The following is a 27,191-nucleotide window of genomic DNA, read 5'->3' as shown; positions in this document are numbered from 1 at the left end:
AGCGTTTCATGGTGCGTCATTTCCATTAGTTAGTTAATTACGGCGCAAAAGCAACTGAGGCTATGATGCGCCAAGCACACGGTTAGAGCTTTTGTTAAAGGTTACGCTTTTTATATCTAAAGTTTGTTTAAAACATTGGCTTCTCTGAGAAACTTAAAAATGCTTGAAAAATCAACCAGTGCTTGATCACCCAAAAGTAACATGGGGTGTAGTGGGATGTATTCATTGTAGAATGTTGTGAAATATTTTTTCCTCAGTTGTTCCAGTTTTGTGCAAACAACGAAAATGTGGTTTACCGTGAGTTCATCGCCACACATTTCGAAGAGAAGTTTGTCTTTTTTTGTCAGTAAGAAGTTGTGCGTAAGGTGTGTGTGTCCAATGCGTAGTCGACACAAAATGACTTCTGTAAAACGTTCCTGATGTTTAGATGATCTCCACTCTCCCAAAACGGGTTTTATAGAATGCAGTTTGTTGTTTGTCTGTTCTTCCCATGCAACCTGCCACTTATTCCTGAGTTTACTGTGCAGTAAATTAGAAAAATCCCCCTGTGGTATGTTAACTTGTTTTATATGACCAATTAGAGTTTGTGCTGCGCAAGCATCTGCTCTCTCATTACCTAAAATTCCAACATGGCTAGGAACCCAGCAGAATGTAATGTTATGTTTTTGCTTTGTGATTTTAACTATGTTATGTATGATTTTTCCCATTATGGGTTCAGCAGCACTTGTAGAGTGAATCGCTTTGAGCATACTCAGTGAATCGGTGTAAATGATGCTATTTTTATGTTTTGTTTTACTATTTGTTCTATGGCTACAAAGATGGCATAACACTCCGCAGTAAATACCGATGCATACTGTAGCAATCGTATCATTTTTTCATTTTTTCCTTGAATTACTGCACTTCCGACATGACTTTCTGTTTTTGAGCCATCAGTGTAAAATTCAGTCTAGGTGTCATATTTTTCTTGTAGGGCAAAGAACTCTTGTAGTATGTGCTCATGTGGCATTTCCTCTTTGTTTACGTGTGTCAGTGTGAAGTCACACACCGAAGGGAGGCTGTACCATGGTGGCAGATATTCATGTCTTTGTGCAATATTTGGTAGGGCGTCCAGCACTGCAAACTCTCCACGTTTATCTTCAAAGTGCATTATTAGTGGCCTGATAAAATATGGTTTATTATGAATAATCTTCTAGATGGGCACTTGGTAACAATGGGATAGCAGAGATGTTTAGGAAGAGAGCGGGTTTTTAGGATGTACGAGCATGTAGTGTGACTCTTCTATTGTCTAGTGTGGCTCATTAGCTTCAACATAAAGACTATTTACCGGGGATGTTCTATATGCTCCAGTTAACAGGCGCAGACCAAGATTATGAACAGGGTCCAGTGGTTTCAAGTAGGATGCTCTTGCTGAACCATATACTATGCACCCGTAGTCCAGCTTGGAGCGCACCAAATAGCGGTATATTTGTAATAGGCATGCTCTATCGGACCCCCAGCGTTTTCGCGAGAGTACCTTTAATACATTGAAGGCTTGGGATGCTTTCTTTTTAAGGTTGTTAATGTGTGGTAGTAAGTTTCTTGTCAAAAGTGACGCCTAAAAATTTATGTTCCTGTTTGAATGGCAGTGTGGTTTGATTCAAGCACAGATTGGGATCGACCTGTAGGCCTCGTCGTAATGAGAACTGAACAGCTACTGTTTTTTGAGGAGAGAATTTGAATCCATTTTTATTAGTTTGGACAAAGAATTCGTTTTTACTATGAAGAGTGTCGTACTTAAAATGCATCCCTGGGGAACGCCATTCTTTTGGGTGAATGTCATTGACAGAGTTGCTCCTAGACGGACTCTGAATGTGCGGTTGGTCAGGAAGTCGTTCAAGCAGTTCAGCATCCTGCCGCGGATCCCTAGCTCTGCTAGGTCATGGAGGATGCCGAACTTCCACGTGGTATCATAGGCCTTCTCCAAATCGAAGAAGACCCCGATACAGTGCTGTTTGTGGATGAACGCCTCCCGGATGGTGTTTTCTAGGCGGACGAGGTGATCAGTGGTCGAGCATGCTTTCTTAAATCCACATTGATGTACATGTAAGAGTCGACGAGATTGAAGTGTGAAGGTCAGTGTAATGCTTATTATGCTTTCGAAAGATTTAGCAATGCAGCTGGTGAGGGCTATCGGTCTGTAAGTGTTAGGACTATTCGTGGTTTTCAGGGTTTCAGAAAGGTACTATTATTGCTTTCTTCCACTCCTCAGGTATATTCCCAGTTGCCCATATTTTGTTAAAGAATTTCAACAATGCCTGCAGGGCAGCCTCAGAGAGATGGGCGAGCATAGTGTAATGCACATTGTCTGGGCCTGGTGCTGTCTTTTTACCCGAAGATAATACCCTATTCAATTCTTGCAGTGTGATGGGTTGATTGTATCCTCGTGCATACCTGCTGCAAATGGAAGTTCTTGTTTTTCTGCTATTGCTTTGTGCTTCTGGAACATGTCTGTGTAATTGGACGAACTGGAAACTTCAGCAAAATGCTCAACCAGCATGTTGGCCTGTTTTTCTAATGATGTTTGTGTCCCAGGTGTAGTCAATAGAGGGCGTGTAAAAGGGGTATGGTCACTACTGAATCTACGAACATTTTTTCCCACATCATTTTTGAGGTTATTGAGCTGTTTATCGAGGACACATATTTCTGCCAAGAGGATTTTTCGGTATTTCTTCGAACGAATCGCGCTCTGGCCTTGGCCCTCTTAAAAGCGATCTAGTTCTCCGCTGTTGAATACCGACGCAGAGAGCCCCAAGCTTTATTTTGTTGTTTTTTTGCTAATGTGCATTCTTGTGTCCACCATACTTTATGTTTTTTGTGTACGAGTCCTGTTGTTTGTGGTATGGCTAGTGTAGCGGCCGATATTATGCATGTAGTAAACCTTTCGTTAATTTTGTCTACGGTGAGGTCTTCACAAAATTCTTTTTCTAGTGTGACATTAGCTGTAAAAAGTGACCAGTCTGCGAGGTGAAGTTTCCAGCGCCGTGGTCTTGTGGGGATGACTGGAGTAGACGATGAGAGGCTGATGATAATAGGTAGGTAATCACTTCCGAGAGCGTCATTTAAAACATCCCATTTAAAATTGTTAAAAAGTGATGGTGATGCGAAAGCTAAATTGAGGAAGCTCATTTTTGCCGAGCTTGGGCAATAATAAGTGGCTTTTCCTGCATTTAAAAGACAGATGTTATTTGAGAGGATAAAATCTCCTATTGTTTGCCCCCTAGAGTCGCAGCGCTCGCTTCCCCAAAAAGGGGAGTGAGCGTTAAAATCGCCAACTACCAGATATAGCTCCGGCAGTTAATCAATAATCGCCAACTACCAGATATAGCTCCAGCAGTTAATCAATCAGGCTTTCTAAATCTTCGATTGTTAATGTGATGTGCGGGGGAAGATATACAGAACATACTGTTATTGTTTTGTAGGTAACGACGCTAACTGCAACTGCCTCAAGTTTTGTGTTAAGTTTGACATCTTGATCAGGGACGCCGCTTTGGATGACAATTGCGACGCCTCCCGAGAGTCGATTTGCCTGCTCACGATCGCGTCTAAAAGTTTTATAATGTTTCAGGATATGCACATGTTGTGGACCAAGTTTGGTCTCCTGAAGACATAAAACTATGGGTAACATTGACCCTAAAATATGTGTTATGTCACTGTAATTCCGCATAAGTCTTCTGCAATTCCATTGAATTAAAAAAGCCATGTTTGTGTTTTTGAGAGGAAATGAAAGGGGATTTACTTATGTGGTGGGCCCGTTATGAGGGGCCAGTCTTTTTTCCGCTCAAGAGGGCTGTTCCGCCGCTGTAATGGAGGCGGAGTGGGTGTTGTATCCATCACCTCAACAGAGGTGCTGGAGGACCGCGCAGCCGCGGTTGTGTTGTTTCAGGCCTCTCCCGACAGGAGGAGGTCCTGCGGAATGCCGACCCATGGACCGGCGCTCCCTGCTTTGGCAATGACAGGGCAGCTTTCGCTGGCCCTGCCTGGGGCACCACACAGCACTCCGGCCTTGGCAGGTGCCGGAGTGCTGTGTGGTGCTACGCCCCTGCGCACCACATCAGCAAAGTTTTGTTTTGCTGTGAAAGAGAATGTGTTTGTAAGCGCAAAACGCCTTCTCGCTTCTTTAAATGAAATGTTTTCTTTTGTCTTTATGGTGATTATCACTTTTTCTTTCTTCCAGGACGAACACGTCCTGGAGTATGCAGCATGTTCTCCTTCACAGTTTGCACAGCGCAGGGCTGCGTCACATACATCAGACTGGTGATCATTCGAGGCACATTTTGCGCAAGTTTTGTGACTGCGGCAGTTCTGTGAGCCGTGGCCGATCCTTTAGCAATTGAAACATCTGCGAGGGTTTGGTATGCATGGTCTTACATTGATTTTCAAATATCCCACGTCGATTGTGTCGGGCAGGGTGGTGGTGTTGAACATCAGGATCATGTGTTTTGTGTCTATTTCCTTGTTGTCCTTCCGGATTTTGATTCGGTGGACATCTATGACGTCTTGGTCGATGAGCCCTTCGAGCATTTCTTTTTCAGTTATGTGAAGAAAATCATTTTTCGATATTACGCCTCGGACAGTGTTAAGTGAATGATGAGGAGTCACGGAGACTAGGATTTCCCCTATGGATGTTAGGTTGGAGAGCTTAGAGTGTTAGACATTGTCACACAGTTCGAGCAATAAGTCGCCACTGGCCATTTATGACAGCTTATAACCAATGCCTAAGGTTTCAGTCAAGCACTTTGACACAAGGAAGGGGGATATTATTCTTGCCTGTTTATCTTGTTGTTCACTGTGGATCACATGATATTTGGGAAAACTTACTTTTCTTTTTTGAAAGAAGTTGTCTGCCTCGTTCCGCCCTCTTTTGAGAGAGCGATCAGGTTTTGAAAGTTGGGGAGCCATTCAGGCCGGAGGTGCCGTCTACAGGAAGCTGGGGCCAAAGTGGTGTGTTGCCTCCGCCGAGGGGCCTTAAAGGTCCAAACGCTCTGCATCGAGTCAACCACCATGATCCCCTTTTACCCGGACACGGCGATGCCACGCATGGCTAGGCGCGGGTGCTCGGGTCCGTGGTGATGCACAGTTCACTATCATCCCCTTGTGGGGATGTCCCTGCGGATGCTCGGGAACCCGCGGTGTCGCCACTCACCGACGCCTGCAAGCTGCAGGCGCCCCCCTGCGGGGCCGTCATTTCCAGTCCGGCTTGTTAGTTGTGCATGTTAGTGCCTTGTTAGTTGTGCAACACAGTGCTAGGGGACTTGAGTCATCTGCTACAGAGGTTTTTGGATGCTTCTAACTAAAATACTAGATGTTTCACGGCCCTAATATTAAAAATAAATATTGTTCACAGCATGCACACTATACCGAGCACAAAATCAGCCGAAGTAAACTTTCGGTGAAGTAGACATTTAGGTCTACTCTCTGCTAGTTTAGTGCAGTCTCTGTGCGGCATTTTTACTTTCCCAGCTTTGCCTTTCCAAGCTCACATGAGTCCCTTCGTCAGAGCGTGAAGCTGCTTTGTCGTGTCTGTTGCTTGGCACTTATACTCAAGAAACCCAGCATGGTGCTCCTGTTTATCCCACAACTGTGGCAGTTGTTATGCACAGTGGCAAAGTAAAAAGATTAGCACAAGTGACTGATCACCCGAGCGGCAGAATGTAAAAAAATGTGCAGTGCTATTTTTAATGAGCATGCTGATAACGCGAGTCTCTGGAGTGGTTCAGTGGACAGCCATTGGTTGCAAAGCACTTCTCTGCTGTTACGGCCATCGGACGCTTGTGCTAACCTCTTGCACTTGCCACTGTGCATGGAGGCCTTTTCTGCCCCAGGGAGAGTGAGAGAGAGGAGTGCGGCCCACCTCAGTGGCGCTGGCGGCCGGGTAGGTGCCCCAGGGCATGGCGTCAGGCACAGCCTGCACCCAGGGACTGTGCAGCATGGCATCCATGGCCCATGGCCTGCACAGAAGAGCAACACACTCAACACCACCACCGCAATGCAGTGGCTATCTTCAGCAGCTGTGGATGACACTGTTGCAGCACTACCGTTCTTTCATCTGTGCGACCACCATTTGCTGACTCACATTAGATCACATTTACAAAGCAAATGATGAATAATAAACTTCAGGGCTTTCTTAACCACATTCTTAAAGAAGAAAATGCAATAGCATTTGTTAGTTGGCCCAACCCCGAAAACTCCAAAGGACCCCAAAAATTTTGGTAGGCGCACCCCAGATAATGGATTCAGGTGGATTAGTGGGAACTGGTGGATGGGTTAGTGGATGTGGTTAGATATAACCCCATATGATAATACAAGAATGTTCTGTTCCTCACATTTTCAAATTCAGCGGTGTTGATGATGTCACAACCCTCTCCACTAATCAGGGAATATCATTACGGAGAAACCAGGTGGTTTTCGCAAGACAGCTAAATGCTATCGGATTACAGCTGAAACAAACAAGGCCCAAGAGCAGGGCTGGGAAATCAAAACTGCTCGATTAGAAACAGAATATGGCCAAAAAAACATGCAGCAATACAGGCCAAGTACCACAACAGTGCATTTACACAGGGCAGTTAGGCACTGCAATACAAGCCAACCATGGAGTCATCCATCTTTTTTGTTTTCATCTTTGAAGAGAAGAAAGGCGAAATAAGGTTTGTGCTTATTCAAAATGCAGAGCCTTGAGTGACTCACACAGTTTTGCAATTGCAGTTTGCATCTGCAGGCCAGCCATTCACGCAGTTGGTGTCCACATCTCATGTGGACTGGCCTAATGGGAAACGCAAGGCCCCTAGCCAGCATGCACCCACCCTTACCAGACTTGCCAATATCCTCACAAAGCAAAGAAATTTTAGCATATTTGGCATGGCATTAAACAGCCAGAAGATTCAGCCAAATTCCAGTTAGCTGCAACAATGGTGCAGAGGCAACTGGTGTTTCTCATTACTAACTGCTCTTCTACTCCCAGCAAGGTGCTTCTCCTGAAAGCCACCAAGAAAAATTCTGTTTGCCCTTTAATTAAATCAATCATTCTGGCACTGTTGCTTAACAACACAAGTGCTGGCAGGAAATTACTTTCTGCTTTGACCCGGTTACTTCGGGCGTTCCGCAAGGATCTGTACTCGGTCCATTACTCTTTTTAATATATATTAATGATTTACCTGACCACGTTTCCTGTAGTATTCGAATGTTTGCTGACGACTGTGTTATTTACCGCACTATTAATAACTCTCGTGATCAACTTAGTCTTCAAACCGATCTTAACAGCGTACTTAATTGGTGTAACAACTGGCTCATGTCCCTAAATCCTAATAAATGCAAACTCTTATCCTTCTCTCGTCGCCATAGCCCGCATCGCTTCCAATATTCCATTTCTAACACCTCGATTGATTCAGTATCATCTTATAAGTATCTAGGAGTCACCTTGTCTTATGATTTATCTTGGCGCACCCATATTGGCAACATCATTTCAGCATCGAATAAAACACTTGGTTTTCTCAAGCGCCATCTCCGCCTTGCCCCTCAACACGTAAAATTACTCGCATATAAATCGCTCATCAGACCAAAATTAGAATACGCCTCTGGCATATGGAGCCCGCACCAAACTTATTTAATTAATGCATTAGAAGCTGTCCAAAACCGTGCCACTCGATTCATCCACTCTTCATACTCATATGACGTCAGCATTTCATCCCCAGGATTCTGGACCATGCGCCTCGAAAAACCGGTCGCGCCATCTCGCGACAGCCGGCGGCGCGGCGGCGCGTAACTCAATGGCGACGAAAAATAAAAATTGATATTTCGTCACGCATAACAGTTAGAAATTAGCTCTCTCGCCAAGATGTTAAATGCATCTTAAAGTTTCATTTAGTCGAGTTTCATCGATGTAGCTTACATATTGCGTTTGCCATGAGCAAGGATCTATGACAGCATGGAGCCTATGGCGAGGTCCTGAAAAATACCCCACTTGACATCAATTTATCGCTCACTACAGACCTATTTTAAAATATATCGACAAGCTCTAGCAGGTTCACGTAGGGTAATGTCCTACCTTTAAGGAAGTATAAGGTGTTTTACATTTCAATGGCGTAAAAGTCTTCCTGCGCTATTTCACTATTGATCATGCATCATCAGCTTTTTCATGAAACGTGTGGCGCCCTCTCTCGGTGCGTTGGAAAGGCACACGTCCCTGCTCGCGGCCGGGCTCGAGTAGCGGAGGCGGCTCGATTCCGGCCGTGCCCTGCTACAGTGTCCCTGCTTTGGTAGGTTGCTTTGGGAGGTTGAGCCTGCCGTACGAATGCGCAGTTTTATCAAAAGTGCCCCCATCGGAGGGAGGCTATGGCCATGGGCTGCTACATAAAATGCTACAAGAAAGCGTGTGCCTTCTATGAGGTATATAGAGGAAATTATAAGAAGACTCTTTTGCTTGACAGGTACATTTTTCATTAAGCGCGTACAGTGACCACACCGGCATAGGTGATAGTGGAATTGCGTACGCAATAACAGTGCAAAGCAATGAATCTTCTAGGTACTTTCGTTCAAGCAGTGAAATTTGTAATTCCCGGACGCTCATACTTAGAGCTCACTCACCGATACTTGTATATGGTTCTTGCACTGTGCATTCAAAATTGTAAAATCGTGTCTTAATGTCTACATTTCAACACTCATGTTATTAGCCTCAATAGCAGAAAGCTCTTCCAATCTTTTGTCGATGTGGTGCAAGTGCAGCAAGGATGCGCTGAAGTGAATGTTGCATGTGTTGCACATAAGAGGCGGCAAACCTGATGCTGCGTTTTATGCCAGTAGGTTATTTGTTCAATGTAACAATTAGTAGTGTGGTAGTTCACATTTTTGTCTAGGTTGGTAAAGTGCTTCTCACGATTCGATCGTTCGCCGTCGAGAAGGGGTTTACCATTGCTGTAATCGATGCTAGTTTCGGCAATTCTGTCAAAGATGTACGTGAAGGATGAACTGCTAACGAAGACTTCATAGAGTGGCATGCTGGGAACTATTCTGAAGAGTGTGCCACCAGTTCGGCAAGCCAGTAACTACGCCGTTACCCAGAGCAGCAATCAAGAGTCAAACTCTAGTTAAATGTTCTTGATTATAATTTAAATCTGCTAAGAAATGAACAGAAGTTATTGTCGGATAACACGATGTTTAAAAGATTACTGGTTTTCTCCAGTACGGTGACTCGGCGCTCCACCCAACCCGTTTGTGCAATGCGCCGCTAGCGCGATTCATTAGCGACAGGACGCTACATGCTCGCGGCCCTGAATATGCAGTGAATTTACCGTGTTGCGAATATGTGCAACAATACCCATAAGCACTTTCGCACGAGTGGCGCGAACATATTTTTTTTTGCATAAGTTCCAACCTACCCTCGTTTTTTTTTCTGCCGCTCTCCTATCTACTTTTCGCTATCCTCTCTCTTTGCTTTTAATTCCACCGGTTGCAGTTCCAGTGCTTGAGGGATTAGATAGCAATCGCTGGGCCGGCAACATTTTTAGCTTCCTTTTTGTATTCTCGTCAGTTGTTGTTGCCTCTGAAGCTGTTGGCAAACTACTACTTCTTGGATGTGTGACTCCCGGGGAGTTAGCGCGGCTTTTTAAGCGCACAAACCGCGGGAGTCAGAAGAGGGAGCCGTTTCCACGGAACGATCCAGCGACTTTTAAATGTGCCATGCATCTCCATGTTCCTGGCTCCCTTCCCCTGTCGAGCGGATGGAGAGAATTTCAAGCCGTGGAGAGAAGGGGTTGGGGGGCGATGAAAGAACAACTTAAACCGCGAAGAAAAGTTCGGGGAACCTGAAATAGCTTCAAGCCATGAAGAAAAGAGCCACCGAGAGCCCGGCGATCCTTCCATTGTTATAAACCGGACCCCCCTTCCAACGCGTACACGAGCGCCCGCGCGCTAATGACGACATCTAGCACGGACGCCTCACATAGGCTTGCTGGCGTCTCCTGCAGTGCGCATACGCAGACCGGTTTCGGCTTACGCTAAGAGCGCGGACGCTGAGCGCGTACGCCCAGGAAGGGCCATTCGAGTTGGCGCCTCTAGGCCTTTTTTGGGGTGGGATGACTGTCTTTGAAGTGGCACAGGAGGCCTCCGATAATGATGTCCGGCTTGTGTGTAGTTTGCATCCCTTCCTTTCTGAGAACACTGGCCAAGGTTTCGCAGACACTCTTTACGTACTAACTGCATACGCGTTTTTGCCACCAGCGTGTCCTTAGCATAAGCATATCGAGTTGTTTTCGTTGCATCCTTTTCAGTTTTAGATGATACATCGAGTGAAGAATCTTGGGTATCCATTGCCTAGAAATGTTTTCTTTTGCTGATGATGAGTTTTAATGGCGCACTGGCAACCTCGCACCAAGCGCAATGTGTTGAAGTGTTTTCTTCAACACAATGTTAGGTGGAAGACCATTTTCCGAGCACTTCAACTCAAAGAAACCAAGCGCCAGGCTTCGAGAAAACTTCTACCCATTAGAAATCAGTGGGTACACGGCGACACTGCGGAACGAATCACACACCGTCCTCGAGCCGCATGCTCAAAGCGATGTGTCATTGCTGTTGTCGCTGATTTTAAAACAAATATGCAAGAAATGGGAGTCGTCTTAACCAAAACTTGCTTGAATTCCACCCTACCCTTGCATGTGCATGTGCATGGAAGAAACACACGCCAGAAGTGGAAACGTTTTGCATTCCATACGTGAAAGGCGTGAGCGAGACGCTGGCACGCATTCTCGGTAAAGAAGGGTGCTAACAACGCACAGTCTATTGAGTGGCTTTACGACTACCACCATCGGGACATCGGACACGCCTTCCCCCCCCCCCCCCCCCCCCCCCCCCAAACGGCCGTCAACCCAAAAGAAAGGGCCCAAGAGGTTGTATACCAAATGTCCTGCTCGGTCTTCCCGGAATCGTACATAGGGGAAACGAAGAACTTCGCAGAAATAATGAGGCAACACAAAGCGGACGTCCGACAAATGAACCGTGACCGCAGCGCTGCGGCCGAACACTGCGAGGCATGCGACCACCGAATGGACGTTGACGGCACTAATGTACTGGAAACCGAAGCTAACCCCGCACAGGAGGCTTCTACTTGAGTCGTGGCACATCCAACAGACAGGGAAGAATGTTAATCGCTCCCTGGGGACAGTTCCCTCTTCTTACATCCATGGTTTGCAGCCACTGACCCGGATGTCTTCAACACGAGGGCTTAAAAAGCCGAGGTTCGAACCATCCGAGGGTTTGTCGACAGCCCGGCACCGAGATGCGGCGATTTCCCTGTTAATCCCCGTCAGCAGGAAGCGTGCATGGCGAGGAAAGCGGGCGTATACCGGCGAAGGCAAAGACCGAGCCAGAGGAAAGGAGCCAAGACGTTTTCCCGAAACCGCCCGCCCCCCTTCGCCCGTCTAAGGAAACCACCGCAGTGATAGCGTAGCATAGCGCATGGTCAGCGCGGACGCGGCAAGCAGACGCCACATCTAAGCCGCGACGGCGTCGAAGTCAGAGGATGGGGCATACCAACGGGTCCCGAGAAGCGGGCCTGCTTAACGAAACATTTCTTATTGTGTAAATAGTTTGTACATATTACTTCTCCCCCTATCCTCTCTTCCTGTCCCCTCACCTCTTTCATTTCATTTCTACATTCTGCCTGCTATCCTTTATTTCCGCTGCCCCAGCTCAGGTGCTTCAGTATCGATGGCAGATGCCGGGGCTAGCAAAAATCTTTTCCTTCCGTTTCACTATTATTTTTTAATAAAACCACTACCACCACCACCTAACGAAACGCTGAAGCGTGTTCAGAGGCAGCAACGACAGGCTGGCGCCTTTTTCCAGATTTTGCGGGGACGCCTGTCAACAGTCGTCCCGAAGACGAGTAGTCTACTACTCGCAGCGGTAGCGATCGGTTGAATATCGGTAATTGGCGTAAAGCTGGGAGCCGCATGGGAATGTTTTGATGTATTTTCATATGTTTCTCTTTTTACTTTTTAAGGGAGAGAGTTTGAGTAATACTGTGGGAGAATGGGGCGTGGCACGTAAACCTGTTGGCCCAAGCATTTCGAGGGTTCATTCCCGGAATTACATTTTCTTATAGCAATTTAGATGTGCTGTGTATTTCAGGGAGAGGGTTTGAACCTTGCCGAAATTGGAGGGCGTGCCATGAAGTTTGTAAACCAATGATGGGTTAGTTTGCTGTTGATGGGCGATGCAAGAGGTGGGCCGGGTTTCTAGGTGTCTAAAACCAGGGTCCGGAGCCATGGGAGATCGTTCTGAGCTAGATTTAGATCCCTTGCATCTTCGGCGGTGCCAATGAAGGAAGATTTTCCCTTAGTCAGTTCCATGTAACCGCCATCGCCCCCCATACACCTTGCCCTCGTCTCCCGCATCCTTTAAGCTCCTCAGGACCTGGCTGTCTCGCTACTGTCTGTCATCAGCTGCATCTGGTTAGCCAGTTCCCTGCGTCCATTGACTTTGTTCTGCTGAAGTTTTGATGTACCACCTGGTCGAGAGAGTCATTGCCAAAACGGTAATTAACAACCTTCCCAAGCCATTTCTTTAAGCACCTCGGTCCATGTTACGTTTTGTGTTTGTTTGCATGTCCTGATTACACAATTCAGGGCGGTCTGTAGAGCTTGTTGGTAACTTTTTTTTAATTCCTACAGCATGACAAGCGTAGAGCTTACATGCGTGTGCAATCACTGTGGATTTGGTTTGTGTGGAAGGATTGTCACGGAAATTCAGTGTGGGGTCATCGTTTCGATTAAAGAAGATAAGAGGCTTAGGCCTAATTCGACACAGTCACTAGGTTGCGAACCAAACGCGCTCGAGGCCACAAGCACGCTTTGGTGTTTTGGGGAAAGGAAATGGCGCAGTATCTGTCTCGCATATCGGCGGACACCTGAACCGCGCCGTAAGAGAAGGGATAAAGGGGGGAGTGAAAGAAGAAAGGAAGAAAGAGGTGCCATAGTGGAGGGCTCCGAATAATTTCGACTACCTGGGGATCTTTAATGTGCGCTGACATCGCACAGCACACGGGCGCGTTAGCGTTTTTCCTCCATAAAAACGCAGCCGCTGCGGTCGGGTTCGAACCCGGGAACTCCGGCTCAGTAGTCGAGCGCCCTAACCACTGAGCCACCGCGGCGGGTAGTGATCTGGGAACAAGAACAAACAAAGGACACGTCTTCGTTTGGAGCTATCCACGAGGGCCACGATTAAACATTGATTCTTTCGCATTCCATGACGAAGCAGTCTTCAGTGTCCTCAAAATTTCTTCGTTTTTTTTCTGACATATAACTGCGAATTTGTAAAGATAATACTTGTACATAGTTCCTGACCACTCTCCCTCCTATAGTTTATGGCTATAGTTATTTCATTTCTCTAATCTGCCTGATATCCCTTTATTTGCGCTGCCCCAGCTCAGGTGCTCGCAGCAGGAAAAATCTTTCCCTTCTTTTCTTTTTATTATTTGGATAAAATCACCGTTACTACTACTACATAGAATTGCCACCCATCACAGTTAGCATTCAACATTGCACATGCGACACGTGACACGCCGCCGCGGTGGCTGAGTGGTTATGGCGCTCGGCTGCTGGCCCGAAAGATGCGGGTTCGATCCCGGCCTCGGCGGTCGAATTTCGATGCAGGTGAAATTCGAGAGCCCCGTGTACTATGCGTTGTCGATGCATGTTAAAGAACCCCAGGTGGTCGAAATTTCCCAAGCCCTTCACTACGGCGTCTCTCATAGCCTGAGTCGGTTTGGGGCGTTAAACCCTCATAAAACAACGACCATAAAAAATGTACACAACGACCGGTCGTTCATGTTTATAGCCTGCAAACAGCTTAAGGCCCTTGCTTACATGCTAATTGCTAATTGCTAATTGCGGTTTACGTAGTGCTCTCATATTTTATTAGGTAAAATTACAACATTTGGCCAGAAAAAAGCAGTACAGGGAGACGTCGGAGCAAATGTATTATTATTCCAAAGGATATGCAAGGCACTGCAGATAATTTAGGGAAGCTTAAAGAGATAACATGCAAAGGTCCGAATAATGCAGAAATACAGCAGGCGCCTTCTGCTGGACATAATATTTTTGAAGTACGTAATTAACAAGTAGCGCTATCTCTCTTGTTATTCATAACTTTAGCTCAACATTTTCAACATAAATGTAGACCAAGTGAGGACTTTATTTACTAATGTACGCATGCCAGTGTTACCGGATACGTTGTCATTCACAAGTAGACATGATGCAAAGCATGCAAGGCGAGCGAATTAAAGAGGAATCGCTCGTGGGCGATGTAAAACGGTATAGCATACCTACTGACAGAGGAGTGAAGCGGCAAGATTTGACCTGCAGCTGGTTCGCTTTCCCATCTCGAGGAATAAAAATAAGCGCACAACAATATGTTTGGATAGAACAGATGACAACCTAAACCTTGCAAGTGCAGAATATTTGCAGCGCGCGCATTTGTTTCTTCAAGCTTTCCTTAGCATTAGCTGAGCGACTCTGAATACCAGGTGTTACCTGGAAGACGTTTCAAAAATATGCGTTTTGGCTTTAAAATATGGCTTTTACGGCACAGTGTTACCAGTGTGAATTGTTTCCGGTGAATCGTTTTAACTATTCAGCTGGTTAACTAGATTTTAATAATTAACTTTTAACAATTGCAGTTACGCGCACTGGAAAGGGTTCTTTGCTTGCATGCTTTCGAAAGCGCATGTATTTTGGCGCTAACTGGTTCTTGAAAATTGGCTTTTGAGGAGAGGAAATGACACAGTAACTGTCCCGCCTATCTCGGTGGGCACCCGAATTGCACCGTAAGGGAAGAGATGAAGGAGGGAGTTAAAGAAGAAAGGAACAAATAGGTGCCGTTGTGGAGGGCTCCAGAATAATTTCGACCAACTAGGGATCTTCAAAGTGCAGTGATATTGCACAGCGCATGGGTGCCTTTTGCGTTTCGCCTCCATAGAAGCGCAGCCGCTGCGGTTGAGTGCCAACCCGGGTACTCCGGCTCAGCAGATGAGCACCTTAACCGCTGAGCCATCGCATGATGTAGCCAAATTTTGTCGAGCCACTGCGATGAGGGTAATCGCGTTTTCGAAATTCTAAAAACTGATACGGATATTAGTAACCTACCTCTAACTGCAACTAGGCGCCTAACTAATAGTTAAAAGTTAATATCAGAATTAGTAAACCAGCTTCCTCCCGGTTTACTGCCTGTTAACTACTGGGTAACTACCGGTTAGCTACAGTTTGCGGGCACTGGTATACTATGCCGCAAAATCCATATTTTAAAAGCGAAAGCTTTTCCTGCTTTCGTCGGTGCGATTTCGCCGTCACCTCACGTTTGATCTTGAACGTCCTTGCTGCGCCGCTGCCATAGCAACCCAGCAAGTGACTTCGCCGCACCGCCAAGCCTAGTCTTCGCCGTCTCTGCGCAGGGGCTCCACAGCCGTGCAGCGGCTGCTGCCTGACCACGTTATCTAGCCGAGTATCAGCTGGATAAAAAAATATTAGCTGTTGCTCAACTACTGCTGAACGTTGTTAGAGAGCGAGAGCTGTGATGTATCGTGCAAGCAGACGCGGCTTAGCGTTCCGCACATTGGATGAGCAGTGCGCCCAACCTGCCACCCTGGCAGGTGGCATTTGAATTAATGGCTGATCGCGAGAGGTTGGTCAGGCTGCGGCCTATTGCTGCAGTGCCGTGTGTCTGCCACAACGTTGTCAGTGCTAATGCATGCAGCCCACATCTTTCTCTCACCACCATCACGTACCTCAAAGCGCTATTGAGGCACCCACTTACACAGGTGGCCAGTTATATGCGCCCTTCCTTTCCACAAAATCACCAAGAAAGTTGTCAACGCCAACACCAATGAACGCAATGAACGCCGACGACTTTCGATGCTTTGTTAGCTGAGCTAATCCGAGAAAGCTTAATTTTGATGATGACTTAGTCTTCTCTGTAGCACCTGGTATGTGTTACTGCTGTTATCTGTATAAGAGAGCCCAGAAAAATTCAAACCTTTTTCTTTTGCATTTGTTTATTGATGTTTGAAAAAATGTTGTTAGCTTGCATATAAATAAGCTGCGAGGAATATAAACTTAAGAGGTGTCTTGATCACGTTTTCTTTAGGTTTTTAGGTTTTCATTGACTAAAATGTGTTAGAGAAATTGGTAAAATTGCACAGTAGGAGGCCCCAAAGCGCGGCAGTCAGGGAGACTTCCTATAACAAAATGTCTCCGCAATTGGTATACCGCCAGTTTTCACTCGAACTCACAAAAGGGACGACGAAAGGCGCGAGTGGACTACCTGCGCCGCACACACCGACAGGCACGAAATGCTGTATACGTCGACGCAGCCATGTACCCCAATTCCACGAACGCGGTGGCGGTAGTTTTGGACACCAACTTCAAGGAAATCGCCAGCGCCTCTCTACGCAACTGCTCTCCCACAGTAGCAGAAACGGCCGCAATCGGTCTCGCCATCCAGCACGGCGATACCACGCGAAACGGACTAAAAATTGTTACAGACTCCCAGTCGGCGTGTCGGCTCTTCCTCACTGGCAGACTTCCACACCCCATCGCTCCCATTCTGACTACCCCACATGTTAAAAATTCCACATGCAAGTACCAAATCACTTGGGCTCCTGGGCACGAGGGGCTCGAGGGAAACGAGGCCGCGGACAGTCTAGCTCGAGATACACCAACCGAGCGACTAACCTCCCCGACGTCACCCCTCTTCCCTCTATGTACGGCGAACGCCTCCTCCTTCTCCGAACGCAAAGGCAAGTCTATCCCCCACCACACTCGAAGCTAACGGCGGCAGAGGCGAGGGGCTGGCGACAACTACAGACGAACACCTTCCCAAACCTACACAAATACCATATCATGTTTCCCGATAGATACGACGGAATCTGCCCCTGGTGTGGCGGAATTCCAACAACATACCATGTAACATGGGGCTGCTCCGGTAGCAAGCCCTCCGAACTAGACAAACATCAATCCGAGGAACAGTGGGAGTCTGCCCTGCTCAGCTCCGATTTGGTGACCCAGCGTAGCCTGATATCCCAAGCAAGAGCAACTGCGGTGGACATTGGGGTCCTGAAATAAGGACTCCACCCAAAATCTGTTTTTTTCCCGCCTCTTTATCCTACCTTTCTATGAATAAATGTTTTCTACTACTACTACTACTACCGCCAGTTTTGAACACTCGACTTCCAAACTTAGTGATGATGCCAGAGACAAAGCATTTTTCATAAATATATTTTTTCGCGCTAAGCGGGCAGCCTGAGTCCAGTAAGGTAGATAACGCGGTCAAGATTTTGAGCAAACCCTTCAATCCCCAGTAACTTAAGTCCTCTAAGGCACTCATTTCGTCACAAATGGATATGTTAACATTTGCATAAATTACCATTCAAGTTCATTGGCTCTTCATTTCGTAGTGACATATCTTTCCTTTGTCTTTTCTTTGGTTCACTTGTGCTTCGTTTTGTCGTTCCTCGGCGTGTGTGAGTTTTCTTGCGCTAAATGTTTCACCATGCCATCTTTTTTTTACAGAGCAAGGGATACCTTATACAATGGAAAGGATATTCCAAGTGGCATTGCTCCGTTGAACCAAGAAAAAATCTGAACGGCGCCTGTCTCCGGGAATTTAAGCACCCAAGCAAGCCATCGCCACAACGACTGGAAGCTGCTGCTGAGGAATTAATTTACGCTGTGCAAAAGAAACTTTCCAACAGCCGTCGATCCAGCGGGCTTGTCAAGGTGAACATAGACCTGGACATCTTTAGATGGGTTTTCAGTAGGAAAGGAAGGCCGCTCGAAAGGGGTTGGATTGTTTGCAATGAGTCAGACTTTTCAAAGCTGAATCTTTCCTTTGGGTGGCATACTCGAGAAACGAAACTTGGCAGTGTAGTGGCAATTGAGTTCCCAGTGCGTGTGAAGGCTGCTGTGACACGACAGAAAGCTTGCAAGCTCTTTCCAAACGGCTATCCTGTGGAAAGTCTGCAAATGTTCCTTGTGTCGAAGGTTGTTGCATGCAGAACCTAACCCACAGAAATAGTGAGCCTTCCGCCTTTCACATATATGTTGCCAGCAAACATTTTGGAACTTTGTTCTTTTTTTCGATATATATAGTATTGATTCTTGCATTTCAATTTGTGTTGTTTAGAATTTCTTAAAAATGAGTTCGGGAGCTTTGCGCTTAGAGATTTCTGAATGTGCAATTTCATTTACATTGACAAATAAGACAATTCTGGAAATCTTTAGCAACAAAACGGTTTTGGAGAAATCTTATTTTGAGACAATAACATCTTTTATTCCACTTGGCATGTCCATCCCAGAGAGTTTAAAGGTTGCAGTAGAGACAAGATTTAGAAGCCTCTGCTCCTCGGTAGATACTCAGTACAGAAAAATTAATGGCCGAGCAAAAGAGGGGTTCCTTAAAAAAGAGCGCCATGTAAAAATTCCCTTCGATAAGGAAAGTTCTGTTCAAAATTCAAATAACAGTATCAAGGACATCATTATTCAAGCTTCAAGAAGAAGTGAAGCGAATGGAGGGTGTATCAGAACGGTCTCTTTCTGAACTGCGTAAGTCCATTCAGGATTTTGAGGCAAAATGCCTTCAGCTGCAAAAAGAAAACAAAAGCCTGTCATCACAGGCAAAAAACTGCCGCTTGCTCAACAACTGCGGAAAAAAGGTCGGGGAAGGTTCGAAAAGCACCGATAGAAGAAAGCTGCATTCTGTAGGCAGCGTGATAGTTCAAGGGCTAGAAGGAATTTTGGAAAGCTATGGCTTGGACTTATGCCAGTTGGTTGTAGAAGACCTTCGAGGGCTACTGCACAAAATTACTTTTTCGGACATTCACGGAATCTCCGTGGAGCGAGGAATCAAAAAAGAATACCGCAGTAATGGTAAAACTGACTATCAGGATCTTTCTTCCCCCGAGAAGAAAAGCGTCCGTGCAATCACCGCGCTCTTAGACGACCACTTTGTAAGCAATGTTTTTTGGGAAAAAATGTCTTCAGCTGTCCCTAATTTACCCTCGCTCCGTGTCATCAATTCATACAGGCAAAAACTAGACGAAAGCACTGCTGTGTTTAAAACCCTAGGAGAAGCAGCTGGCGCTCAGGTGTCTTTTGTGCACGAACTTGAAACTGCCGTTGCGGAGTACGCAGTGAATAGAGGTATGACAGGAGAACAGCTCAGGTCGCAGCCAATTTTGGTCAAAATAGAAGGAGATGGCTGTGTAGTCAGCACACGAACAAGCTGGACAACTCTATCTTTTCTCCTGATTGACAGCAGCCGGAGGCTGCAGAGCCATACCTTACATCGCCTGCTCGCAGTCGTCGAAGTCTCTGAAAACTATTTTCAGATTAGAGAAAGTTTGAAGGATTTGATAGACGAAGTTAACAGTGTTGTGAAAAGGGGCAGTGTCAGCTTGGAAGGACAGGAAGTTCCCGTCATAGTCTGTCTGGGCTCAGATCTAAAATTCTTGCTCATGGTTCAAGGATTGCAGTCAGCGTCTTCTAGGCACCCATGTCCTTTCTGTCGTATTAATTTAAAAGAACGAAGCAGAGCTGCGGCAAACACAGAGGAGTGTAATAAGCCGCCTCTTCTGCGCACTCTAAAAAACATGAGGGAGGACGGCATTGTTGAAGAATTCGGAATGAAAGTCGTTCCCCTATTCAACATTGAACCTGCATTTGTGGTTCCAGACATTTTACACATGCGCATTAGAGTTGTTAATCGCCTGGTTGATGGATTGATTGTCGAAGCAATGGACAAAGACAACCGCGGTAAAGTTACGAACTTAAACACCAAGAGCACTCACGTGGAAGCAATTGTGCAGGCAATTAATAGCTGTGGTGTAAAATTTGAACTGTGGCAGGACGAAAGAAAAGGAAAAAATTTCACCTGTATTCAAGGAGACTCCTGCGAGCGCCTGCTCGAAATGCTGCCAGAGAGGCTCACTGGAAAACTCAGCCCGGAAACAGAAAAAAAAATCATCTCACTTTGGAAAATGCTTAGTCGCATTTTTGATCATTTTGAACATAACACGACCGGCGAAAGCATCGAGCAAGAAATAGCCAAATTCCATAAAACGTACTTAGAACTTGGAGAACGAGGGCATAAGGGTTACGGGGCTGAAAGAATGACGCCATATATGCATATTCTTGTCTGTCATGCCTCAAATAAGCATAAAGAATTCAAGTGTTTGGGGTGGTTTTCGAGCGAAGGCATTGAGAAAAAGAATGATATTCTGAAGCATTTGCATCATGCAAGATCCAATAAATGGAATGCGGCCGCCGATGCGCTGAAGCTAGCAAAACGCCTTGAGAATAGCGCGCACGTAACAACAAGTCGAGCTTACAAAAAACACGATCGTTCATACTGGGTTGAGGGTATGATTGAAGAGAGTCGCACAAATAGGGCTCGAAGCGCTCCTGAAATGGAGCGCGAGGTTACACCTCCCGCTTGCATCGAGGATATGGACGCGGTTGAACTGCGGACCGAATTGAAAGCTGCTGGCATTTCAACGAAAGTAAAATCAGTTCCCAAACTGTGTGAAATGCTTCGCAAAGAAAGAGAAAAACGATGTTTTCAGCAGTCGACTTGACTTCTATTAGCAAAAATTGCCTGCAATTAGCAATTGCCTGCTCGCGATGTTCCACAAGTCTGTATGCCTCAGTTTTTATCATTTCTTACTTTTTTAATGAAATATTCATCAAAAATTTTTGTAGTGCAGTATGTGCACACTTGCAGCTTGAACGGTTTACTATGTCTCTTCACTCAATGCTAAAACTCGCATTCTCGCTGGTACGACTAAACGAGAGTGAAATGCTTTGTTTGTGCTTGTGGCGACTTATATGTGCAGTAAATGTTCTTCGTTCTTCGCCATATTTGTGATAATCTTCCTTGATGTGCAATATTTACACGCTGTATCTGTATTCATGTATGATATGTTTATATTTTTTGTATCGCGCCACGCTGTGTTGTTTTGTGTTTTTTGGGTTTCATCAAGATTAGGCCAATTGTGTTTTATAATTACTGCAGTGCACACTTGAAATGCCTTCGCAGTGCACCTCTGGCTGCCTATGTTCCCTGCGAAACGGCGCGGTTCATGTGGCTGACCTCATTGTAGCGCGAATGTTGCACCTCTCCTTTCCTCACAACCAGCCTAGTGATGTGTGGCGGTTGCAAGTGGTACACGTCTATGTAGAAAGTGTAAAGTTTTGCCATACTTAATATTTACTACCGACACTTTCTCAGGCTGGTTCTGTGCATAAGTGCATTGTGTATTTCTAGCAAACTGTCGAAATGTATCGTTTAGACTTTTTCTGCGCCATGATGTGATGCGATAATAAATGTATTCTGTCATGTCAAGTAAACTGCCGCTTTGATTTTTTGTACGAGTTTTTGTAGCGATTATTACGGCAGCATTTCGAGCCTTCAACGTGGCGGCGCCGTGGTGGTGGCGGCACCGCCACCCTGTGGCTGCGTTGACACCCTGTAGATGCGCCGCCACCCTGTCACGTGGTTGGTCACGTGGTGCGGCTGATCACGTTGTTGGTCACGTGTTTGGTCACGTGACCAAGTGCCACTCGGGCAGCTGTAGCTATCGCATCACTCCAGGTTTAACCAAAGCTAAACCACCGTTTTTTTTTTTTGCAACTTGCACAAAAGGACAGGAACAAAGAATTGAGCAAAACACTCAACAGGTTAGGAAATTCGGTAGGCTGAAGAAGTTAAACTGAATGTGCGCATTGCTACATTTAATTTTCGCTATTTTCAACTTCACTCCTGAACCTAATATGGCCTCCTTTTGGAGATTCTCATTTGCGATGGCATGTTCTATCTGCGGCCGCCTCAGCATTCACAGTAGGGGACCGAATTCCCGGGGGTATTCAGCGTCGGTCGTAATCGAGTCACGTCACCATGCTGGTGAGTAACGTCATGTAGATCCGGGCGTCAGGGTACGTTAGTAAATTTCAGCTTTAACATAAGTGATGTGTCTCCACTTGGATCCCAATTTAGATCACTTACGAAAAACAACAGAAGGAACGAAGAGGACCGGGTGGGACGCATTGCTGCCGTTATATGATCTCTAATCGTCTTTGAAACATTTGTCAGGCAGTGCTTTCAAATACGTGAAAAGGTATGTTTGGCGCATCACAGCTCCAGCTGCCGCTGAGCGAGTTCTTACAACGTGAAAAAGCAATGCTTGCTTTCCGATCCCTCATAGTTATGTCACACCCAAAAATAATTGTGGAATCTCCTTCATCACGCTTTTCCATAAGCCGTATAATATTTCCATGCGTTTTGGTTTATGGTTTATCGTCCCAAAGCGACTCAGGCTATGAGGAACGCCGTAGTGAAAGACTCCGGAAATTTCGACCAGCTGAGGTTCTTTAACATGCACTGAAATCGAACAGTACACGGACCACTAGCATTTCGCCTACATCAAAATCCAAGCGCTCCATAACGATCGCAAAGAACAACATTGATGACTTGACTACACAACTCCTCATTGCGGCAGCACTATGAGCAGTACTTTCGAACAAAGAAAAGAAACCGCGCTGAAACTAAGAAATTTGGGGAACACTTAGCTCCGCCTTGTTGGTATGATGCTATACCATTAACAGGTCTTTTCTGCGGCTTGGTGTCCTCTGCATATTTTGTATTCGAAATTTCAGGCTATTTCGCATGGTCTCATGACGTAACATTTAGCCCGGCGAGCAATGAGCACTCGACCGTATAACCAGCCAACAGCCACCCGCTAGTGCACCTCCCATCTCGGACATGTGACGGCGCTTGGTCATGTCACCAGGTATCGTAATCTAGTATCTTAACCCCGCTCAGCCACAGCGTTTAATGCCGGGATGCATGAGGCGTTTTTACGGCATGAGGCCGGCGATTTTCACCCGATGGTGAGCGCCGCCACCAATGTGGACCTACCAGATAATTTTCGCACGTCGTCCGACGACGGTTGATGAGGCGGCGGCTGACGCGAGCGAATAGGTGCGCAGAAAGCCCGCTCTTTTCCGATATGACTGCTTGCGCACGTCGCCGTCGACGAGGCCGCCATGGCCGACGAGCACGCGGCGACTTGGGGGGCGGGCATGGAAACGTGACTGTCTTGAAGATAAACGATTCATCAAGCATAGCATGTCTTTTTTTTATGGGGACATGAATTACTGTCGTATGAAAATGGGCGCGCGCGTTTCCTCAAGGCCGGTGGAAGAAAACCACGCGCGCAAAAACCTGTGTTGTCTCGAGCGTGTGGTTCTCGATATCTGGACATGTTCATGCGGAGTAATGTGATGAAAAAAAAAATCCGAGGGATCTGGTTGCATGTTACATTCTCGAATTTCCTGTTTACATTATCCCTACGTCATAAGACAGGCCGGTGATCAGCCATGAAACTTAAAAGCTTCACATCCTGAGCCGGCCCTCGCCCTCCTAACCAAGCCAAACTTGCGACAAGCCAAGTGGGCGCTCCGCGTTTTTGCGCCACTGCATGCAATGGACTCTACCGTGGTGCGCGCGCGCACACCCACACACTCAGCCCAACACACACACACACACACATGCAGAAAAAGGCAGTGAACTAGGGCGCCAGAAAGTCACGTGCATGCAGGTACAATTCCTATACAAGCGCATCCCGAAAATGGTTACACGTTTAAATGGTATTATTCAATAATTTGTACGCTGAGCAACCTGTCACCATACTTGTGTATAAATGCAGGAAACACATGTTGTGTGCAAGCAGCCTAGGTAAAATGATCAGCGCCGTTCGTAAGTAGAAGGCAGCATATTTTCATTTTTGCGAAAGCATAGCAGCTCATAAGGAGGAAAATCAGGCGTTGTCCTCCCCAGAGGTTTGGAAAAACCACGTGACCTAATCAGAAAAAGAAAAATTAAGTTTCGTAAATAAAATACTTTCCGAAGTGGGTTCCGCACCCAGGAAGGGAACCCGCCGCATTGGCTCAGTGGATAGGGCGGGATGTCAGTGCACGCTAAACATCCCCAGGTGGTCTAAATTATTCCAGAACCCTCCACTACGGCACCTTTTTCTTCTTTTTTTTTTCACTCCCTCCATTTTCCCTTTATGGCGCGGTTCAGGTGTCAGCCGATATGAAAGACAGATACTGCGCCATTTCCTTTCTCAAAAAACCAATCTTCAATTTTTACTTTCAAGGTTAGTTTCTAAAATTGGTTTTGAGGAAAGGAAATGGCGCAGTAACTGTCTCACATATATCGGTGGAAGCTGGAACCACGCCGTGAGAGGACTGACCTCTGGCCCACTTGAAGGTTAAAACCATAAGCACCGCGAAAGCATCAAAAGTGAAGGAAAATAATGGCAATTGCTATCTAATATCTTAACCACCGGAGCGGCAGCCGGCGGAGGAGAAAGGGAAATGATATCGAGGAGAAATATAAAGGGGAGCGATAGCAAGGAAGCACAGGATCGAGTATTCGGGTGTGGCTCAATCCCCGGTCCGCTTTCGAAGGGGGATGCCATTCACATACCTGGCTTAATATCTCATATGGGCCCTTGAGGCTTGGGTGTTACCCATATTTTTGAAAGTATGGCGGAGTGCTTGGCGTAACGCACTCTGGCACAGGTCAGCCCGGTATTGCACTGCCTCCGGGATTGGCCCGTGGCCTACGGGCTATTGCGCGCGCTTTTCTTCTGTCTCTTTACTCCCATCTTTCACCTCCTACTATCAGCACGCAGGCAGCTGGGCGTGGCTCCGCATTGAGCCAGTAAGCAAGCCCGTGCTTTTCCTTTCGTCCTTCTGTCGACAACTCAACTCGAAAAAAGGAAGCACAGGGGCTCGAGCTGGGTATGGGTATCGTCGCCTTCATCAACTTCCATTCGGGCGGCGTGAACTGATCAGCTTGGCTGGCCATTGCATTAGAGCAGCACGCCATCGCCGCAGCCGAACACCACGCTGCGAGCTTTCTCCTTCACAGCTCGTCAGTAGACTTAATTGTTGTCCGTAATTTTTTTCCCCGTTGCGAAAAAACTTGACAATTATGGTGAGTCAGGTTATAACTGCAACCTCTTTCGAAAAAATAAAAACACTGACGTGTAAACAAATGCGCAACACAAGGTTCTTACTGATGCTTATACGGCCGCTAGTTCTGTTCTGTCACCAGTCATCTCTGTACAGCAAAACACCATTTACCATGAAGACACAGACCATCCCACGGGGAGAAGTTGGGTGCAGCGCTAAAATAATTCTATTCCACGCATTATGCTCTGGACTCACTGAGTGATAGCTGGGCCTTGGCACAATTCTGGAACGTTTAGCCATATCTTGTGTGATGTGCATATATACCGCCAGTAATTTTTGACAAATGGCCCCTCAAAGTCGGACAAAGACGGGGCGTGTACACCGCTTCAACCCCAACCCGACTTCTTTCTTTTTTTGCACCGCAGTAAAGGAACAGACTAGGGGAGCCGCACAGTCAGCCCGTTTCGAACACGCTGGGTGGAAAAAAAAAAACAGAAACGCGAAGGGTGCCCCCCTCCCGAGGAGCTTGGCTTGAGGGGAGGACACACAAAGCGGACAATGGGCGAAGCTTACTAGCGTCTCTCTCTCAAACCGGGAGGAAGAATGTAAGAGAAGGAGGAGGAGCTCAACTTCATGCGGCCCGTGGTGGCGGCGTTGTGAACTAGGAGCGGATGAACCAGAATCCTGGCCATGCTTCATTGAAAGCATTATCAGGACTACCGCCCCTTTCGTTCCGTCGTCGCATTTCAAGTCTCACCCTTTATCACAAATTATTTCATTCTTCCCTCAATCGGTCACCGTATATCACAACTGCTGCACGCATATCTCACCGCACCAGTCATCCCCTACAAGTTGCCCGGCCGCCATCGCATACTGCCACCTTTTCTGCTTCATTTTTCTTTCGAGCAGCAACGGACTGGAACGGCCTACCCCGTGACATCGTCAACATCGCTTCATCCTCTACTTTTCAAGAACATGTAACCGATCACCTTCAGTGCTAAATAATATTCGCTGTTTTGTTTGCTCATTTCATTAAAATCCCACCCCTTATGTAATACCCCCGATACAAGGGGGCCTTTAAGGTAAATAAACTGAACTGAACTGAACCTTGTCTGAAGTGGAAATTTTTGCTTTGGACCTCCCCACGAAATAAGGAAGAAAAAATTTAGCGGCAATCAATTGGATTGATGTGGAGGAAATGCCTTCACTAATCTATTCCAATTATGATTCTATTTCGATTATGATTACACAACTAGGCCAAATGATAGATGGCGGCGAGTCCTTATACCCCTACTGGCGCAGTGGTGCACCGCTGGTCAAGAGATGCACCACTGCACCGGCAGGTGGTTGCTTCAAATGAAGACGCTCTTCCCAAGCAATGCAAGAAGGAACAGCTGCCACAAGCCTCATTTTTGCATAGGCAGTTATTCAGGAGGCTCATTCTTCGCCCTACAAGTGGAAAAGGGGACATGGCAAGTCCTTTTCTTCCAAGCGTGGAGAAGTGACACACTCTGCAACCTGAACGCAGATAAGAGGAACAACTTGCCCGCTGGGTGTGGTGGTAAGCAAGCTGCTGCTGCTGCTGCTGCTGCTGCTGCTGCTGCTGCTGCTGCTGCTGCTGCTGCTGCTGCTGCTGCTGCTGCTGCTGCTGCTGCTGCTGCTGCTGCTGCTGCTGCTGCTGCTGCTGCTGCTGCTGCTGCTGCTGCTGCTGCTGCTGCTGCTGCTGCTGCTGCTGCTGCTGCTGCTGCTGCTGCTGCTGCTGCTGCTGCTGCTGCTGCTGCTGCTGCTGCTGCTGCTGCTGCTGCTGCTGCTGCTGCTGCTGCTGCTGCTGCTGCTGCTGCTGCTGCTGCTGCTGCTGCTGCTGCTGCTGCTGCTGCTGCTGCTGCTGCTGCTGCTGCTGCTGCTGCTGCTGCTGCTGCTGCTGCTGCTGCTGCTGCTGCTGCTGCTGCTGCTGCTGCTGCTGCTGCTGCTGCTGCTGCTGCTGCTGCTGCTGCTGCTGCTGCTGCTGCTGCTGCTGCTGCTGCTGCTGCTGCTGCTGCTGCTGCTGCTGCTGCTGCTGCTGCTGCTGCTGCTGCTGCTGCTGCTGCTGCTGCTGCTGCTGCTGCTGCTGCTGCTGCTGCTGCTGCTGCT

At 46.9% G+C, this 27,191-nt stretch overlaps 1 protein-coding gene across 1 annotated transcript in view; it reads right to left on the bottom strand.

Moving 5' to 3' along the window:
• LOC144122164 (uncharacterized) overlaps positions 1-26,702 on the bottom strand; it is a 115,077-nt gene extending 88,375 nt beyond the window's left edge. Inside the window, exons 1-2 of the mRNA XM_077655739.1 lie at positions 26,608-26,702; positions 5,891-5,987 (exon numbers count right to left, since the gene is read on the bottom strand). Coding sequence (XP_077511865.1) covers positions 5,891-5,977 — 87 coding nt within the window. The 5' untranslated portion in view covers positions 5,978-5,987; positions 26,608-26,702. The remainder of the gene's footprint in view (positions 1-5,890; positions 5,988-26,607) is intronic.
• Positions 26,703-27,191: the final 489 nt, after the last annotated feature.

The sequence above is a fragment of the Amblyomma americanum genome, chromosome 2 (assembly GCF_052857255.1).
Source record: "Amblyomma americanum isolate KBUSLIRL-KWMA chromosome 2, ASM5285725v1, whole genome shotgun sequence".
Lineage (NCBI taxonomy): Eukaryota > Metazoa > Arthropoda > Arachnida > Ixodida > Ixodidae > Amblyomma > Amblyomma americanum.
Note: the sequence above shows the minus strand (reverse complement) of the source record. Positions and strands in the feature narration are given on the sequence as shown.